We start from the raw sequence: 20,074 nt of genomic DNA on the forward strand, positions 1-20,074 counted from the left end.
GATGTGCAAAACTGATAGAAACATACCCCAAGTGACTTGCAGCTGTAATTGGAGCAAAAGGTGGCGCTACAAAGTATTAACGCAAGGGGGCCGAATAATATTGCACGCCCCACTTTTCAGTTTTTTATTTGTTAAAAAAGTTTAAATTACCCAATAAATTTTGTTCCACTTCACGATTGTGTCCCACTTGTTGTTGATTCTTGACAAAACATTAAAATTTTGTATCTTTATGTTTGAAGCCTGAAATGTGGCAAAAGGTTGCAAGGTTCAAGGGGGCCGAATACTTTTGCAAGGCACTGTACATACTGTAGGTAGTATGTTTCAAGACGATTGGTTCACGTATAACGTGTAGGACTTTAAAGTTAGTGTCCACAAAAAAATGAAATAAAATAACAACAGCCACTTGAGTTGTGACTCGATAGGCCTTTATCCTATAAAAACTCGGTAAGACGTAATGATGACATTGCTGACCTTTAACTTGTAATAAATTCTTGACATTGAAAGAATCAGGGAATTGTTCATCCAAGTCCTTTGGAGGAATTTGTTCTGTTGTCTCTGCAACCTCCCTGTAAGTGTATTATTTAGACAAGGTATCATCATGAGAAATGAAAAATAACATCTGATCTATTACCTCGGTGAAGGGGTTTTAATTTCATCAGGCTCCAGCATATCTGGTGCCGTGTCATAATCAGATGGACTTGACACTGTAGAGGAAAGAGGTTTGAATCAAGAAAAGGTGAATTAACCGGACATAATACTCACTAGAACTGGTAGCGATGAGAGATGATGGTCTCCTCTCTTGTCGGCTCATCTGAATGTTTTGTTCTGTCAGGTTGTAAGCCTCCCATAAAGAGACGTCCACATTCTCAACATAGTTATCAGCATCAGTCGCTGAAACTACCTGATCTGGAATCTGTGTTTTGTCCTCAGACCTAAGTGGAGCCAACTGCAATGGAGTTATTGCAGCTAGTGGTGGATGCACAGGTCTGCGCGCTATCTGAACAGGTTGTTGGGGCGGCACCACTGTTATGTTTCCGTTGTAGGACGTAACGCCAAATTTATTGACCACCTCACAAGTATAAATGCCACTGTCACTGAGTGTCACTTCTTTAATTACAAGAGAGCATAAGCCGCCATCTGTGGTCTCAACAGATTGTCGTTTATCACTACTGATTGGTTGACCATCTTTAAGCCAACGCACGCTGTCATACTGCCCTTCTACGTTACACCGTAGACTGAGTGTATTATTTACATCCACGCACTGGTTCTTGAAGACCTCTTTCAAGACCGGTTTTGAATCTTTGTCAGGCTTGTAACCATGGAAAGGGGTCCGGATCTTGACTGTATCCAGCTGTATTTGTGGTTCATCTTCGGCACTGATCTGAATCTCTGGAGGAGCATCCTTAACTGTTTTCTGGAGAACCAAAACTGTAGGAGGCGTGTAGGGTTGGGTTGATGTTTCATCTTGAAAGCCCCCATGTTGGATAATGCTATAGTCAGTTGGGATCTCGGCTAAAGCTTCTGAGAAAGTTTCATCTTCAGAGATGTAGAGAAGTGGAACATCTTCTGTCATTTGTACTTCTTCTTCTTCCTTACTTCCCATTGATCTGGCAGCTATTTCATTGTCCACATCAGATTCTTTTCTCATGGGCTTTACTGGATGTTTGATCAACTGTTTGTGGACAACCGTTGTCTCCAACAGTTCAGCACTTGCTGTTACCGACTTGTTTTGCTCAAGTCTTGGTTGCTCTTCTTTCAAAGACCTTGCAACCTGTTTTTGTCGCAGCAGTTGCTCATCTTGATCAGTGTCAGTGTCTCTTGACAGTTCTTTCTCTGTTTTTGTTTTGCTTTTTGTTCTCACAGGTGGCTTTGGAGGAATTATCTTATTTTCTATTTTTGTATCTTGAGGTAGTTCTGATCCTTTTACAGAGCGTCTGTTCTGCTGATTCACAGATGGCTCTTGTATCACTTGTACCTCTACTCTCTCTGTGGTCACAGCTTGTTTCAAATGGTTTCTCTGTGTATTTACTTCATTGGAGTCAATGACTGTAGAGTTTGATGGCTGTTTGATAGGCACCTCAGATTCTTTTTCAAGATATTCTGGAGGCTCTTTTCCTCCCACTGTTGCCTTTCCCTTTAACCTCACAGGCGCTTTAACGTCCTCTTCCGTCTTCCCTATTTCACTATCCTCAGCAGTCAGCTTTGCTTCGTGTTCTATCATCTTGTTTCCAATAGACATTACTAATGGATTAACAGTTTTCTTTTCTTCTTCGACTCTCTTCCACAACATTGTCTCTGGATGTTCTATTTTCTCAACTTCTCTGACTTTTTCGCAGGATTTCTCTTTTTGATTTTGATCCATTTCCAGGGATTGAAATATCTGGGTCTGTTGATCAGCACTATTGTCTCCAAAAATCCTACCTAGCTGAGTCACTTCTGCCTTAGTCTGTCGTTTTGCTGGTTGTATGTTCTCCATGTTAGCTTTTTCAATATCATGCTCCTCCTCAACTAACATTGCTGGTCTTTCGCAAACCTCTCCATCTTTGTCAATTATATCCTCATGTCGGTTTGAAGCTCGAACATTGTCAAATTCTGTCTCTGTAGATTTTTCTGTCTGGATATCTTTTTGGTCTTTTACATCTCTTGATAAAGACTGGATAGGTTGTTTTATGTTCAACGTGAGCTTTTCATTTTGTTCTAAAGCAGTGATGGATGCTTTTCGCAATGTCCTCTTCTTAGGCTCTGGAAGGCTTGGGTGAGCATCAGGGAGAATGTCATTTTCAGATTTGGAAGCGGTATTTCTTGTCCGTGGCAGTATCACAGAAGGTTCTTCAATTGGTGGAGTCTTTGGTGCTGGAGTGAGAGTTAAGAAGGTGAGGGAAACATTTCAGGGTAAAAAAGAAATACTCAATTTTGTTGCTGTACATGTATTTTAGGTATGTATATTACATGCACCAACCTTTTACAGTCAGTACTGCAGTGGTCTCTGCATTCCCTGCTTGACATAAGTAGCTTCCACTGTCTTGTGGATTAAGATCCTTGACATGAAGTTGGACTAACGTGCCATCCTGCTTCATTTCGTACTTCTTGTTTGCTCTGATTGTTATTCTGTTCTTTTTCCATTGTACTGACACTCCAGTGGTAGACAGTTCACAGCACAAGATGACTGCACCTCCCTCCTCTGTCTCCATGTTTTGTAATTCTTTCTTGAAGAAGATGGGGAGTTCTGGAATATATTAGGAAAAGAAGTACACTCATGGCATGCCCCTTTAAATACCGTATTGGCCCGAAATATAAGACGGCCCTGATTATAAGACGACTCCCTCTTTTTTAAGACTCAAGTTTGAAAAAAGACTTTTTGAACACCAAATTAATTTTTATACAGAAAATAATTACAGTACATCTGAAACAAATGATTATAACAATATATTTGAGAGAAAAAGTGTGTTATTTTGCCTCATTCAAATCTTAATATCTGAACATTTAAATATGTAAACTAAAGTGCAATTACATTTGTAAATGAATGGCTTCTGGTTTTTGAAATGTAAATAAACCAATCTATTGTGATAAAACAAAAACAAAAAAATGCAATAATTGCATTAACCATCAAAGTGAAGTCTAACTGTAACTGTAGTCTTGAAACAAATCCTGAATAAGGAAAAACATTGCAATAAAATAATGCAAACTGGTTAAACTTGAGAGTAGCTGAGATCTGTTATGACAAAACATCACTTCAATGATATCTGGCGCCATCTAGCGTCGTAAATGGGGAGAGTAGCTGAGATCTGTCATGACAGAACATCGCTTCAATGATATCTGGCGCCATCTAGTGTCGTGAATAGGGAATTATGTCTAGACCGCGAAAATAAGACCACCCCCTCTTTTTCGGTCTTTTTTCAATGCAAAAAACACCGTCTTATATTCGGGCCAGTACGGTAATACACACTCAGCTGCAGAATCATTTGAGGTCCAATTTGTTTTACAGAAATATCAAAACATCAATATCTGTATGATGGAACTTGGCATGTGTACCTAATGTGTGTATGTGTAGTTGTGGGTTGAGGTGTGTGAATTCATGTCTTGCAATACAAAATTGACTGGAAGACAGTAATTTAATTCACACCTTTTACGGTCACAGTTGCAGTGGTCTCTGCACTTCCTACTTGACAGGTGTAACTGCCGCTGTCCTCGGGATGAAGCTCCTTTATGTGAAGCTGGAGGAGGCAGCCATCCTGTTTTATTTCATACTTCCTGCTCACCTTTAGTGGTAGTGTGTTCTTCTTCCACTGCACTGACACTGCAGGTTTTGACAGCTCACAAGACATGACAGCTGTAGCTCCCTTCTCTGCCTCTATACTTTGGAGTTTTTTCTTAAACAGTGGAAGGATCTCTGGATAAACAGACACATATTAGATAATAATGGATTTTATCGTGAATTTGTCTAATATACACACACCTTTTACAGAAACTGTTGCACTGGTTTCTGCCCGTCCTACTTGACAGGTGTAGGTCCCACTGTCCTCTGGCTTGAGTTCCCTGACATAGAGCTGGAGAAGGCAGCCATCTTGCTTCATCTCATACCTACTGTTGGCCCTCAGAGGCAGCCTGTTCTTTTTCCACTGCACTTGAACTCCAGGTTTGGACAGCTCACAGCATAAAGAGAGTGAGCCTCCCTCTTCCAGCTCCATGCTTTGCAGATCTTTCACAAACAACGGTGGAAGCTCTGGTAGAATTCAACATAAAGAAAGAAGATGACAATCGCAGGCAAAATTAAATGGCAAAGTGTGATTGAAATACCCAAACTCTATTTTAGCGCACCTTTCACTGATAAAGTGGCCACAGTCTCTTCACTTCCGGCTTGACACGAGTAACTACCACTGTCCTCAGGTTTGAGGTCTGTGATGTTGAGTTGAAGGAGACAGCCATCTTGCTTCATCTCATACTTCCTGTTGGCCCTGAGAGGTAGCTTGTTCTTCTTCCACTGCACTTTCCCTCCAGGTTTAGACAACTCACAGCACAGAGAGATTGAACCCCCCTCTTCCACCTCTTTGCTTTGTAGATCTTTCACAAACAACGGTGGCAGCTCTGGGGGGAATTCAACATCAAAATAAAATATGATCATGGCTGGCAAAATTAGATAGCGCCGCTTGATTGAAACACACAAACACACCTTTCACTGATAAAGTGGCCACAGTCTCTGCACTTCCTGCTTGACATGAGTAGCTACCACTGTCCTCAGGCTTGAGGTCTTTGATGTTGAGTTGAAGCAGACATCCATCTTGTCTCATTTCATACTTTGAGTTGGCCCTCAGAGGTAGTCTGTTCTTCTTCCACTGTACTCGCACTCCAGGTTTAGACAGCTCACAGCATAGCGATGCTGAATCTCCCTCCTCTACCTCTATGTTTTGTAGGTCTGTCACAAACAGCACTGGGAGTTCTGGGGGGATTCAAATGGAAGAGTGGAGTTGCAGATGATCGACAAGATTAGGTGACGCAGTGTGTGGTTAAAGAGACTACATGGAGTCACTTTTTTACTTGCGACTGGCACCTCCGGCCTAAAGTGAAAATGCATCTCGAGCATGGTGCGCATGCTTGTACGAGCACTAACATAAAGCAACAAGCGTTTGGCCTATCAAATCAGCACCAGAAACGTAAAAACAGATAATAGTAAGTATTAAGCGGGTTAGAAAAGTTGTTTTTACAAAGCGGAGACTGGGGGAAGGCTCAGCGAAACAGCGTTGCTGCCGCAGGGAAACACACAGGCGGGTGTTTGCCCGCCCACAGTGTTCGACCTGAAGTATCTCTATTGAAGGTATGAAAAAGGGCTTTTTGGGGCAGTCTCAGTTACAATGTCATGGCTCTGTGTACTTATCAGGGCATTGGTGAAGCTTGCATTGAGTAGAATAGTGATTTAAATTAACTCTAAAAATCCTGTATAGTCCCTTTGAATTAGATCAATTAGAAGAAGCTTGATTTATTTTATAGGAGGTTTAATTTTATTTCATGTTATTTGATTTCTACGGCATAAAAATATGCATGCTGGTACATTGAATTTTGTTAATATTTACTTTTTTATAGCTGCAAAATGAAAGCAATTGTGCAAAGTGGTGGATGACGTTTGGTGAGTCTATTAAAGGCCAATTGCATGACCCACGTCTGAAAGTCAAACACACCTTTCACTGACAAAGTTGCTGCAGTCTCTATACTTCCTGCTTGACACGTGTAAGTACCACTGTCTTCAACTTTGAGGTCCTTGATGTTGAGTGACAGAAGGCATCCATCTTGCTTCATCTCATACTTAACGTTGTCCCTCAGTAGGAGCCTGTTTTTCTTCCACTGTACTGGCACTCCAACTTTAGACAACTCACAGCATAGAGAGATTGAACCTCCCTCCTGTGTCTCCATACTTTCTAATTTTTCTTTGAAAATTAAGGGTAGCTCTATAAAAAAAATAACAATAAAATAATGGACAAGAAATTGATGAAATATAATGTTTGGTGTCAGAGATTGATTTTAAAGAAATTTTCCACAAAATTTTTGATATACTTAAAATATATGACCATATCTACTATAAATTATATGCACATGTACCAAATGAAAATACCTTTCACAGCTACAGTTGCAGAAGTCTCTGCACTGCCTGCATGACATGTGTAGCTTCCACTGTCCTCAGGTCTGAGGTCTTTGATAGAGAGTTGGATAAGACAGCCATCTTGTTTCATCTCATACTTCCTGTTGTCCCTCAATGGCAGACGGTTCTTTTTCCATTGCACTGCGACTCCAGGTTTGGACAGCTCGCAGCACAAGAGAGCAGTATCTCCTTCTTCTGCCTCCATACCTTGCAAGTCAGCCTTAAATGAAACTGGGCGTTCTGAAGAAGGATTAGTTAGAGTATAAAACGCTTTAAAGTTGACAGCAAGGGATAGATTAGTACTAAATAATACAGCATATATAGAAGCGGAAAGCAATCCCTTTTACACAGATCACAAAATTCGAAACTAAATTCCTTTTCCTCAGTGGACTCACCTCTTACAGACAAAGTTGCCACAGTCTCTGCACTTCCAGCATGACATGCATAGCTACCACCATCCTCAGGCTTGAGGTCACTGATATTGAGCTGCAGCAGGGCACCATCTTGTCTCATCTCAAACTTCCTGTTGCCCTTTAGAGGCAACCTGTTCTTTTTCCATTGCGCTGGTATCCCAGGTTTGGACAGCTCACATTGCAGAGAGACAGTGCCTCCCTCCTCTGCCGCTACACTTTGCAATTGTTCTTTGAAGAATAATGGGAGCTCTTTTGGGGAAACAATTAGATGTTTGGAATCTAATTACAACAATAGTAATGCATTGCGATGATAAAATACAATTATTTTTGATAGAACTACTCAATACACACTGAATAAATTACAATAAATACCTCTCACAGCTACAGTTGCAGAGGTCTCTGCACTTTCTGCTTGACATGTGTAGGTTCCACCATCTTCAGGTTTGAGGTCCATGATCTTAAGCTGTTGGAGATAGCCCTCTTGTTTCATTACATACTTCCTAGTGGCCCTCAGAGGTAACCTGTTCTTCTTCCATTGTACTGATACAGCAGATTTAGAAAGTTCACAGCACAGGATGGCAGTATCTCCTTCCACTGCCTCCACATGTTGCAGTTCCGTTTTGAAAGTAACTGGAAGTACTGGAGAAGAATTATATGTAATGTATAATGATTGAAATGATTAGCAAGGGACAATATAGTAACTAATAATGTATATGCAAGCAGTGCCTTTAATCAAAGCTTCCCACCTCTCACAGAAACAGTTGCAGTGGTTTCTGCGTTTCCTGCTTCACAAGTATAGCTACCACTATCCTCAGGTTTGACATCAATGATTTTGAGCTGAAGGTGGCAGCCATCTTGTTTCATCTCATACTTTCTGTTGGCCCTCAGCGGCAGTCTGTTCTTCATCCATTGCACTGTTGCTCCCAGTTTGGACAGCTCACAAGACAGGGAGATTGAACCTTCCTCCTCCACGTCAATATTTTGTAAGTTTGTCACAAAGAATGGAGGCAGCTCTGTGAAAATGAACACTTTTCCATTATGATGACTAGGGTTGGGCATCGAGCATCGATGGGATCCGGGACTAACAATCCGGATCTCCCGGAACCGTTCGAATTTTTATATTTTGATTCCAAGTTTCGATGCCATGACCGCCGACCAGAAAAAATAAAAATGCCGACCGCCATGAAGAGAAAGCCATATGAAGTGTGTTTGAACATTGCAACTTGATTTCAAACGTAGTCACTGTGTAACAAGAAAAATGACCAGGCAGCTCAGTGCAACATTTGCAACAAAGCTATATCATGCAAAGGTGGCTGCACGACCAATATGATTAAAAACCTCCGGCTTCATGGAATACAAGTGCGGCATATTTGATGCACTGCGCCGGACCTCCAACCAGTCAGAAGCAGGTAAATAAAACAGTAAATTACATCTGTCTTCTGCTGCCCCCGCCCACCCGATGATGGATGGATGGATGGATGGATGGATGGATGGATGGATGGATGGATGGATGGATGGATGGATGGATGGATGGATGGATGGATGGATGGATGGATGGATGGATGGATGGATGGATGGATGGATGGATGGATGGAACAGTACGAGAATAAGTTGCATTATTACGTCGGGCTAATGTAGCTATTTAAGTAGCTACGTACTTTACATAGCGTGTTGCCGCCTTTGTTAAAATCAACAGTATTAAACGATCATCAAATTATAATAAATAGAAAAATTTATACTAATGGTAAATGGTAAATGGTGTTATGCTTTATCGTAGCTCCCAGCTCACAGCTACTTTACCCCTACATAATATTTGCAACTTTGCCGTAGCTATAGTACGACTAATCTCGCAGTCCTTTTTTAAAATCTATTAATTTAGCTCTAATACTCTGTTGTATCAACATGCATCATTAGTTTGTTTTTCACGTGCTTCACTAGTGACACATGACATTTATTTATCTGCTCTGCTGTGAGCACCAGCCACTGTTATGCTTTCAAGCTTCATCTACACCCAGTGAGTGTGTGTTCTCCACTGCAGGAGACACTATCTGTCCAGAACGTTCACGCTTATTGCCTGAGAAGGCAGATATGATCATTTTCCTCAACAACAAGCTGTTTCTGATGTTATACTGTACCCGCTGCTAATCTGGACCTGGTTTTACATGTTGTCTTTTTGTTTGTATGTTTGATATTCTGCACTAGGTTAGCCTATTTGCGGAAGCTCAAAAACATGTAAAATTGCCTGCAGGATAAGACACTTTAAAACATAGGCAAAAGAATATGGGTAAATGTTTTCTCCATGAGCTTTTGAAAAATCTTTGTGAAAGTTCACTCCTGTGGGAAGAAACTTCATCATATTCAAGTTCAAAGACTGATATTTATATACAAGTTAAAAATAGCCCTGTGAGAAATTCATAGCAAAGTTAATTGAAGATTCATATAACTTCGAAAATAATCAAGTTAAGAAATTAATATAAACTATGCAATTTTTTTGACCTGCCTATTAAAAGGATCGGAATCGAGAATCGTTTGGTACTGGAATCAAAATGTGAAATCAGAATTGGAACCGTTCAAATTCAAACGATGCCCAACCTTAATGATGACCCTCAAGAATGCAGTAAGTGAAGAAAGAGACACATATGAATAGTATCCAAATGTAACTGAACCATTACTCGAGTAGTATTTTTGTTTCAAAGTACCTTTTACTGACACAGTTGCAGTGGTCTCTATACTTCCTGCTTGACACGTGTAACTTCCACTGTCCTCGGGTTTAAGCTCCTTTATGTTAAGCTGGAGGAGGCAGCCATCCTGCTTCATCTCATACTTGTTGCTTGCTTTCAATGGCACCCTATTCTTCTTCCATTGTATTACAGTGTTTGGCTTTGATAGCTTACAGCACAAGGAGGCAATACTTCCCTCCTCTGCCCTTACATTCTGTAAGTTTTCTTTGAAAAATGGCTGTAGTTCTAGGAAATATTTGATTAATGGGTGAGAAGCACTGAACAACAACAACAACAAAAGGAAGACGGTGAACCTACCTTTTACTGTCAAAGTTGCATATGATTCTACACTCCCTATATGACAGGAGTAGCTGCCACTGTCTTCAGGTTTGAGGTCTATGATGATAAGCTGGAGGAGGCAGCCATCTTGTTTCATCTCATACTTCCCGCTTGCCCTCAGCGGCAGTTTGTTCTTCTTCCATTGCACTGGTGCACCAGGTTTAGACAGCTCACAGCTCAAAGTAGCTGATCCTCCCTCATCCATCCGCACATTTCGCAAATCTTTTTTGAAGAATGGTGATAGCTCTGAATAATAATGGATACCAAAGATAAAAAAATCCTAATAAATATAAACAACTCAACATATCCATTTTAACATTACATCATGAACGTGATGTGTAGGGTTGCCAACTCCCTGAAGAAAAAAATAAAAATAAAAACGGAACACCTCTTTGGTAGAACCGGCCGGCCCAATAATCATCACTCTTAATTTGTTGTTTGTATGTGAAAAGTTTTTTTTTTAACTTAAAAAAAAAAATATATATATATATTTAATTTATCATAATAATTTTACTCAAAACTGATTAGGTATATATTTGAGTTGTATAAGCACATGGAAAAAAAAAATCAGCAATGCATTTGTATTAATAATAATAATAATACATTTTATTTCTAGAGCACTTTTCATGCCACTCAAACATGCTTCACAAGAAATAACAACAAAACTATCATAAAATTAGACTAAAAACAATTTGAAAAATCACGAGGTCAATATAGAACATAGCTATGGATCATTGTGGGTAAGAAAGAGTGAACAGGTGTGTTTTGAGTCCGGATTTGAAAAGTGAGAGGGTAGATATATCAGGGGGTACGGAGTTCCAGAGCTGGGGGGCACAGTGACTAAAAGCTCTGGAACCGAAGGTGGTGAGATGGACACGAGGAACAAAAAGGTGCAGGATAGAGGAAGAGCGAAGTGAACAAGGGAGACGGTTAATACAGAGGAGATTGCATAGATAGGTTGGGGCCAGGCCATGAAGTGCTTTGAAGGTAATGAGGAGGATCTTGTAGTTGATTCTTAGTTTAACTGGGTGTCAGTGAACTTGACGTAGGATGGGGGTAATGTAATGTGTGGTGGGGGTCCGAGTGATGAGGCGTGCTGCTGAGTTTTGGAGGAGCTGCAGTTTCTGGAGGGACTTATTTGGAAGACCGAAGTGCAGTGAGTTACAGTGGTAAAGCCGGGAGGTGATTAGACTACAAACAAGAGTGGAAGCGGTATGGCGGGTGAGAGGAGGGTAGGTGAGAGAAGGGAGGGTGTGAAAAACATTGTGAAGGTGGAAGTAGGCTGATCTGGTGATGTCATTGATATGGGAGCGGAAGGAGAGGGTGTTGAGGATGACTCTTAACCTGAGTAGAAGGATGCAAACTCTTAAGCAAACCATGCAAATTGGAAAGTTGACCACTTTAACTTTCTGAAAATAGTTTGTGGAATGCTTTTCTCTATTGTGAGAATGATTATAAGCATTATGAACTAATAAGCTTACATTTTAGCCTTACCTTTAACAGTTACCGTTGCAGTAGTTTCCGCATTTCCTGCTTGACACATGTAACTGCCACTATCCTCTATTCTAAGATCCTTGATGTGAAGCTGGAGGAAACAACCATCTTGTTTCATCTCATACTTCCTTCCGGGCCTCAGAGGCAACCTGTTCTTCTTCCATTGTATCGGCAGCCCAAATTTGGACAGCTCACAGTACAGGACGGCCGAGCTTCCCTCCTCAGTCTCAACACTTTGCAACTCTTCCTGGAAAAATGGGGGGAGCTCTGGAGAAGAGACAGAAGGCACAAATAAAGACACTTTGACTTGATAATGCCACAATATTTAATGGATTACCTTTTACAGTAAGCTTGGCACTGGCCTGTTCATCGCCTGTATCGCAGGAGTAAATTCCTGCATCCAGGGGCTCCACAGCATGAATCAGCAGCAAATTAACCTTTCCCTCTTTACGCATCTCAAATTTGTCACTGTTTCTGAGAGGAATATGGTTGCGCGTCCAGGTAACGGAGGTGGTAAAATCAGTGGTTGTGCAAGACAAAGTAGCAATTTCTCCTTCCAATATTAGGAGATCTTGAGGCTTCTCTTCAAATAAAACTAAAAAAAGTACATCTCTTTAGCTTAACAAATAATCACATCATCAACATGATTTGATATGTATGTCTCTCCTCACCTTTGGGCTTGGGAACCACTAGAAGATTTGCTGATGTTCTTTCCCCCCCAATCACAAATGCTACAATGCCGGTTTCCTCTGGTGTTGTCATGGTGAGGACAAGCCGGTGTTGGCGTCCCTGGCACGTCATCTGGTTCATTTCGTTCTTTTGCAGTGGACTGGAGCCCAGCCACCACGCACCCTCATTCACATTGGCATGGCTAAGCTCGCACACAAATATGGCGTCCTCCCCGGCACACACAGTCAGGTCTTTTAGCTCTTTAACAATTTGCACTCGCTCTGTGAGGAAAACAGAAAAAGTTACTGCTGTAGCAATGGAGTGGGAGATATTTACAACTTTGATAAGAATTGGAAGATACTGTAATTCTTTGTTCCCGCATACCCCTCACTATCAGCTTGGCAGTGGTCTTCTTGCCCCTAGTGATGCAGCAGTATTCGCCAGCATCTTCCAGGTGCAACTGCTTGATTTCAAGCATATGTCTAGGCCCTTTTTTCATAATAGTTAGTCGTTCCCCTTCTTCAATGGTAGTGTTGTCCTTCTTCCAAGTGACTGGGACATTCGCACTGGAAACTTCACATGACATCAGCACCGATTTGCCCTCCATCACTGCTTGGCTTTCCAGTTCCTTCTCAAAGAACACTGATGCAGCCGCTAGTACGATTAGAAAAATAGATATATTCTGTTATGAGCACACATTGGAATTATGGAAACAGTTACAAGTAAAACAACGATATGCATTTGACCAATGGCGCAGGTTTGGTTTCAATATTGGTAGGGAAGATATAACAGCATAACCTGCATGGAAACTTTTTGCTGGGGACGGGAGATGAATAAGACCAAACAGATTGGGTGAACGGGGGTCAGGGCTACATTTCTCACCAATATGAACCGAATTAATTGATAGGCTAAATGATTAATGCAAAATAAATCTGTATTTGACTTAAACTAACTTTCACACTGCAAATTTATAATGTGTTAATCTGACTTTTCTTTAATCTAGTCGAATAATTTTCTCCATCTTGTTTTGAGTGTCAACGGCTAGTTAACAGATTAATGTGTCAGATTACTCGGCTTAATATTAGTAAATATTTATATTTAATATTTCAATGGCGTTTCTTCAGTGCACCACGCAACCCAAACTGTTTGGCCCGTCGACGCCGTTCCAATAATGAAATGACCGGAATTCTCGTGTGATGCAGGGAATGTTTCGAATGACCCCCCAAAAAGTACCGTTCATGCCGGGTTTTTTTTTCAAAGTGTATGTAGTCCTGCAAAACATACCGTTCCCCCCAAAATTCGCCAAAAATGTTCCCAGTCGTTTCTAATGGCTAGAATTTCCCCTTCATTTTCAATGGCAGAAAAACATAGGTAGTTGTTATTTTTGGCCAAAAACTTTGCATTACAGCCCATTGACCTTCAACTGGCGCCAAGTAGGTCGAATGCTAAGCCATGCACTTCCATTGACAGCCATGTATGTCTTTGCCAATGATGGCCATGTACGTCAGTGCCATTGACAGCGATGTATGTCGATTCTATTTATGCCAATGTACTTGGATTCTATTGACGCATATGTAAGTTGATGCCATTGACGACCAGATATGTCAAAATACCCACAAGAAGTGACTCTGAAATGCCTATAAATCAATAGGAAGTGACTTCATATCAACAGGAAAAAATCCTAAAATGTCGTCACATATGATATCAACAGGAAGTGGCAGGGAATTAGCAGGACATGACCCCAAGGGGTTTACCTGCGAAAGCAAAGCTACCTCTATTTTTTTTTTTTTCTTTTTTTTTTAATTTTGGCACTTCTGTGATTACCTAGCTCTCAAGTATTAGATTATTTCCCAAATTATTACATTTTATGAAATTGTATATATTACGCATTACATTTTAGTTCTCTCAAGCTGTTCTTTACAAATAAAATTTATATTAAAACTCACATAGCGTGTCGACAATATAGTGCTGTATGAACTGTACATTTGAGTGCAAATTTTAGTTGTATTGTATTATCATTTCCATTCCAATTAGTCTAGCAGGGTAACTTTGAAATAGCACCATAGTTTAGCTTGCCATAATTCAACAAGCAATGATTCCAGGTCATAATATTCAATGCTTTTTAAAATAAGCAACAGGATCATCAGTGTCTCTGCAAGCTCCAACCTCAGCCTAACAATCATCATAGCATTTCCCTAAGCTTTGTACCAAATGTACAAAGTTCTTGTGCAAACAGATTCTGCAGAATGTTCAATACCTCTTACGTTCACTTCAGCTGTGGTCCTCTGATCACCAAAGACACAACTGTACTCCCCGACGTCCTCTGGCAGGATATTTTTGATGCTCATCTCAGCTATGTTCTCCTTCAGAGTCATCTTGTACCTGCCGCCTTGATGGAGCTGGTCCTCTCCCTTCCACCACTGAACAGAAACCCCAGTCCTAGACAGTTCACATCGTAGGGTCACGTTGCCTCCCTCTGCGGCTTCCTGGTTCTTTAGACCCAATTTAAAGGTGAGTGGGATTGCTGTGAATGTGTGAGAGAAAATAAGTAATACAGTATTTCACAACACACATTTTTACACATACTACAGTCGCAACCACATCTCACGTGTAATGGTGATGTTGGCTACAGTCTTCGTGTCGCCATAGGTACAGCTATAGACTCCACTGTCGTCCAGTTGAGTGTTTTTGATGGTTAGCTCCATTGTACTGTTCCGATTTCTTAGCTGATACTTGAAATTATTCTTCAGCAACTCTTGGCCTTTTCTCCACTCCACAGAAAGGCCAGGCTTGGACAATTCACACGTCAACGTCACACTGTTCTCCTCCTCTACTTGCAGATTCTTTAACTTAGTTTTAAATGTGATGGGAGGTGCTGAAAATACATCTTACAGTGAAAATTGTTGCAGGACATCTTGATGTATACTTTTAAAAAACGTGAGATTCCTCACCTTTCACTGTGAGCTCGGCAGTAGATTGGCTGTCTTTAGTCTTGCAAGTGTACTTCCCGGCATCACTCTCTTCAACATTGTTGACAAACAGTTTGGTGAAATTTCCCTCCTGTTTCATTTCATATTTGTAACCAGGCTTCAGGATCACTCTTCCTTTCCTCCAGTCAACCGAAGCTCCAGGTTTTGATAACTCACAGCTGAACACTCCACTGTCACCTTCCTTCACTTCCAAATTTTGAATTTCTTGCTTAAATGTAATAGGAAGAGCTGGGAAAAACAACACAGAATTCAAACAGATTTCAGTCTTATATACAGTAACTAGAAAGTTTCACACAATATTATAAGATCCAATACACGATCACAATCAGTTCTTTAATTAATGATGAGTTAATAGATTTTTAAATATTTTTTCATGTCCTGTATGTTAAAAATGTAAGCAAAAAATATTAGGGGTGCACGATATCAATTTTTTGAAACCGACACCAATATCGATAACTTCCTGCTCCTTAAGCCCGATACCGATACGTTAACCGATAATATATATCATTTTTCAATGTATATTCACCTGAGTTTTTGAACACCTGTAGGTCAAAAATACTAGTGGTGGATTCAGCATAGATTTGCCTTTGACCTAACCAGAATTTTCATGATGACATGAACCGTATTATAATGAACAAAACAAAGACAAGAACAGTTTTGACTTCAAATAAAGTGCCCATATTAGGCGGGTGGGGGGGCCGCGCGGGTGCCGGTCCGGGGCCGCGGCCCTTCCCCGGCCGGCCGGGGTGGGGTGGAGTTGGGGTGGGGGCCGGGGGGTGTATGCGGCAGCCATGGTTCCCTCCCAGGTCCGCCCGGCCGGAGCCGCGTCTCCCTGTACCGGGTGCCGGGGAGGTGCCCTCTGGTGCCATACCGCGCGCCCCTCTTGGCCCGGGGGTGGGTTGTGGGGGGTGCGCTTCCCTCCCCTTGGTCTGTTTCCGGCCCTGTCTGCCTCCCTGGGCCGCGGCGGCCGCGGCTGCCCCCCGGCCGGCGGGGTCATTGGCGGAGCCTCTTGGGGCCCGCGGGGCCTAGGGTGAGGCTTGCTGTCCCTTGCCGGTGGGGTGGACGCCCCCTGGTCGCCGGCGCTTGGTGTGGCGCCTGCTCGGGGTGCGGGGTGGGTGCTTGGTGGGTGGGAGGGGGGTGGGCGGTCGCGGAGGCGCCGTGGGTGGTCTGGGGCGGGGATTGATCGGGGCCCTGACGCTTCTTCCGCCCTGGGGCCGGTGGTTCTGGTGGACGGGGCCACGCCCGCGGGAGCCTGCCTCTTAACTCACGCACTTCTCACTTCGGCACTGTAAATATTTTTCACCCTGGCACTTACATGCTCATACATTTCTCCGGGGAGAGTTGGGACGGGGCTTTACAGTCCCAGCCCGACTCCCCCCTGTTTTTAATGCACCACACACCAAGGTTGTGGGATGGTTGGGACCTGTTGGGGGGGGGGGGGGGGGGCTCACGGTTGCCTCCTCACCACAGGCCCCGCCATCCCTGCACCTTTTTTAAATGCACCACACACATCATACTCCACAGGAGAGCTCCGGCAAAGGGCGGTGGGACGGGCGGCTGGACAGAAACTCCATGCTGCGGTCCCACTGCCCCAAGCCAAGCTCTCCTATTTTAATGCATACATTGCACTACCCTCCCGTCACACCCCCATCACGGTGCTGGGTGATGGCTGCCAGTCGGGAACCTGGCAGCCACAGTAATAGGGTGGTAGGTGGGTCCCACACTTTTTCTATATGGCGTGGCTCCCGGGGTGTGGCCTCCCCTCTGCCTCGGCTGCCGGCCACAGGAGTGGGTTGGGGGGTCGGGTCTCCGATCTTGCATCGCCCCGTGGCAGTTCCTGGGCGTTCTCCTGCCTTCGCCTTCCCCTCTCTTCTCTGGCTGGGCATCCGCCCTGCGCTCCGTCGCGGGTCGCTGGCTGGGCGCCGGTGTATCAGCAGGGTGCCGCCTGCACCGGCGGGGGACCCTGCCTTGCCTGGGGCTTGGTGGGCCGCTGGGGGTCCCGTGGCGTGCCGTGCCGTTTGGGGGGCTGTGGCTGTGGCTCGTGGCCCGAGTGGGCGGGCGGGGGTGGGTGTAGGCGTGGGGTTGGTGATGCGTCCCCTCCTGCCATCCCTGAAGGCCGGTTGATGGGCACGCGGGTGGCCCGGGTGACCACCCTGGGTCCCGGGGGGGGGGGCGGTGGCTCCTTTGCTGGGCGGCGGGAGGAGGGATGGGCTGCGCATGGCCCCCCCACCACCCTACGGGCTGGCTGGGTGGGGGCCGTGGCCCTGGGTTGGCGCCCGCGCGGTTTCTCCGCCCGTCTGCGTGGCTGTCGCGCGCCCGGTGGGGCTTGCGTGCTGCTGGATGTGGTAGGGCATGCTCGGGTTGGGGGTTCCGGTGCCGGGATTGGCAATGCGGCGGCGTAGGGTTGGTCGCCAACGGGCTTACACTCATAAGAGATTCACACGATTACTGGGTTCTAGATCACAGAACTGATTTGTGTACACTCTACCCCTTTCAATCACTTAGCTTATAGTCTTATAGACACCCCCACCCCCATTCTCCTCTTTCACTGGCCAATTGGCCCCCACATGGTGTAAACCAGAAATACATCTCGCTGACGATAGCACCAGCATATTAGTAACTAGTTTAGATGTTCAATGTATTTCTTGTTGTTGTTTGTGTATGTGTTTCTTTTCTTTCTTCTCTTGTATTTCTTTTCTTCTGTCCCCCCATAATCCCTTCCTGTTCGCTGCTTTGTCATAATAAAAAGGTATTTTGAATGATCACAATGGGAGTATGTCAGACTCTCCATGTGAAACATTAAAACTGCTCAGAATCCGGGCACTTAGACTTCCATTCTCTGTGTCAAACAGCTGAACAGGACAGGTTTTAAAAAAAAAAAAAAAAAAAAAAAGTGCCCATATTAATTTTTTTAAAATAAATATAATTTGAGTCAATCACAATCAATCAGTCAATATCATTGATGATGTGTTCCCCTGAACAATAAGCACAGAACTGAAACAAACATAAACCTGACAGGTATTGTGCTTTCATTCATTCATTTTCCATGCCGCTTTTTCCTCACAAGGGTCGCGGGGTATTGTGCTTTGTCAGCAGATAAAACATTTGGTGCAACAGGAGAGGAGACTTTTGTCATTTTGGTCCATGAAACTTTCTTAACCTGGCAATTACAGGACAGCAAGCCTGTCAACAACTAAAAGGCCTCTCAATAACTTGTAAACATAACACTGTAAAATGCAAACATTTGCTAATTGCCATAGTAAGGTTCATCACTCAGTGATGGAAAAATAAGGCCTCTAGAACAGTAACAAAACTTTGCATACTGGTAAAACAGGAATGGAAACAAACGCACACATCCCAATCCACTGACACCGTGCCAAAATTAATATTAATAGGCCCGATAATATATAATGTTATTGGATTTATTGGTATGATGTAATAATTCCTATTATCGGACCGATAATTATCGTCCACCTCTAAAAAATATCATAAGAAAACATAATTTCCAAACATTATAGGACACTTACTGAAATACTTGCAAATTAAATATTTTTAGCCCAAGTATGTTACATGGTTCGTTTTGACTTTATAGTATTAATTTTCCATGTTCTATTCATAATACAGTGGTACCTCTACACACGAACGTCTCTGCATACAGATTTTTAAATTTAAGACACGCCTCAAAAGGGAACTATTGCTTCTTGTTACGAAAGAAATCTCAGGATACAAAAGGCAAAAATACAGAATGGCTGTTACTCACAGCTCCCAAAGTTAACTGAAGGTAACATACTTAAACCTGCTCTGCCACTGGCTATTGCCTAGCATTCCTGGCATCCAATTGGCTCTACTGTATGTGTATGTGTGTATCCCAGTGTCCTGTTTATTAGCCCCCCGTGTTCCCACAGCTTTACGTGAGAGTATTAAACTTTTACTCTTTATTCTTGTTTTGTTTTGTTTTTGTTTTTTTACATTAAGGACAACACTTATTTTATGTTTATTGTTCTTTCATTGTAGCATCTATTTGTTACATGTTTTGATGCATTTTTAAGCATTATAAAAGGTTTATGTCTGAATTTTGGGGGGCTTGGAACGGATTCCGACATTTATATGGAAAACGTGTATATACTTACAGAATTTTCAAGCTACGAAACTACTTCCAGAACCAATTAATTAAATTCGTAAGTACAGGTACCACTGTGCAGATACTGATATCCTTGTAATGTACTGAATTTTCCTGTCCTCACTGATCGGCTGCGACAGGTTAGATGGTTGTATTGCGTTATACGGACGTGTCATTCATTTTAACTTTTAAGTTGAAATTTCGCGCAGTGTTCATCAAAGTAAGCATTAGTATGTTTTGTTATGATTGTCTTTAACTTTTTGGGGGGTCTGTTCACCGTAGATGCAGGTGAGCCAACAATTGCCCCTAATGTTGCGTGACTAATAAATGTTTGCAACCGTATTGACTTGAGAGAAGCCTACCTCGTACTTTAATATCAGCTGAAGTCACTGCTGTACCAACAGAGCAGCTGTATTCTCCAGCATCCTTGAGCATTAAATCTGTGATCAGCATCTCACACACCCTGCCCTCTTGCTTCATCAAATACTTGGCTCCCTCTATCAGGAGCTGAGCATCCTTTCTCCACTCGACAGGAACTCCTGGCTTGGTGAGCTCACAGTGGAGCGTCACGCTGCTCTCCTCCACTGTTTCTTGATTCTTCAACTTTTGTTTGAATGTCACTGGAATTGCTGTGGGGGAATTACTGTCAGAAATGTCCTCTTATTGATCATAATAGTAAATATGCTTCTGCCACTTAA

General features: G+C 42.8%; 1 protein-coding gene across 4 annotated transcripts in view; it reads right to left on the minus strand.

Moving 5' to 3' along the window:
• The window catches only part of obscna (obscurin, cytoskeletal calmodulin and titin-interacting RhoGEF a), a 66,516-nt gene that overhangs the window by 27,787 nt on the left and 18,655 nt on the right, over positions 1-20,074 (minus strand). For 3 of the 4 annotated variants that reach the window (XM_057840709.1, XM_057840708.1, XM_057840707.1), the window contains exons 24-46: positions 19,739-20,005; positions 15,218-15,484; positions 14,875-15,141; positions 14,524-14,790; positions 12,651-12,920; positions 12,269-12,547; positions 11,935-12,192; positions 11,598-11,864; positions 10,083-10,349; positions 9,744-10,010; positions 7,791-8,057; positions 7,417-7,683; positions 7,027-7,293; positions 6,605-6,871; positions 6,174-6,440; positions 5,171-5,437; positions 4,819-5,085; positions 4,457-4,723; positions 4,124-4,390; positions 2,960-3,226; positions 763-2,853; positions 632-704; positions 472-566 (exon numbers count right to left, since the gene is read on the minus strand). In XM_057840709.1, the coding sequence (XP_057696692.1) occupies positions 472-566; positions 632-704; positions 763-2,853; positions 2,960-3,226; positions 4,124-4,390; positions 4,457-4,723; positions 4,819-5,085; positions 5,171-5,437; positions 6,174-6,440; positions 6,605-6,871; positions 7,027-7,293; positions 7,417-7,683; positions 7,791-8,057; positions 9,744-10,010; positions 10,083-10,349; positions 11,598-11,864; positions 11,935-12,192; positions 12,269-12,547; positions 12,651-12,920; positions 14,524-14,790; positions 14,875-15,141; positions 15,218-15,484; positions 19,739-20,005 (7,605 nt within the window). The remainder of the gene's footprint in view (positions 1-471; positions 567-631; positions 705-762; positions 2,854-2,959; positions 3,227-4,123; positions 4,391-4,456; positions 4,724-4,818; positions 5,086-5,170; positions 5,438-6,173; positions 6,441-6,604; positions 6,872-7,026; positions 7,294-7,416; positions 7,684-7,790; positions 8,058-9,743; positions 10,011-10,082; positions 10,350-11,597; positions 11,865-11,934; positions 12,193-12,268; positions 12,548-12,650; positions 12,921-14,523; positions 14,791-14,874; positions 15,142-15,217; positions 15,485-19,738; positions 20,006-20,074) is intronic. The other variant, XM_057840710.1, reaches the window with a different exon arrangement.

Source organism: Corythoichthys intestinalis, chromosome 7, assembly GCF_030265065.1.
Source record: "Corythoichthys intestinalis isolate RoL2023-P3 chromosome 7, ASM3026506v1, whole genome shotgun sequence".
In the NCBI taxonomy this organism is placed as follows: Eukaryota; Metazoa; Chordata; class Actinopteri; order Syngnathiformes; family Syngnathidae; genus Corythoichthys; species Corythoichthys intestinalis.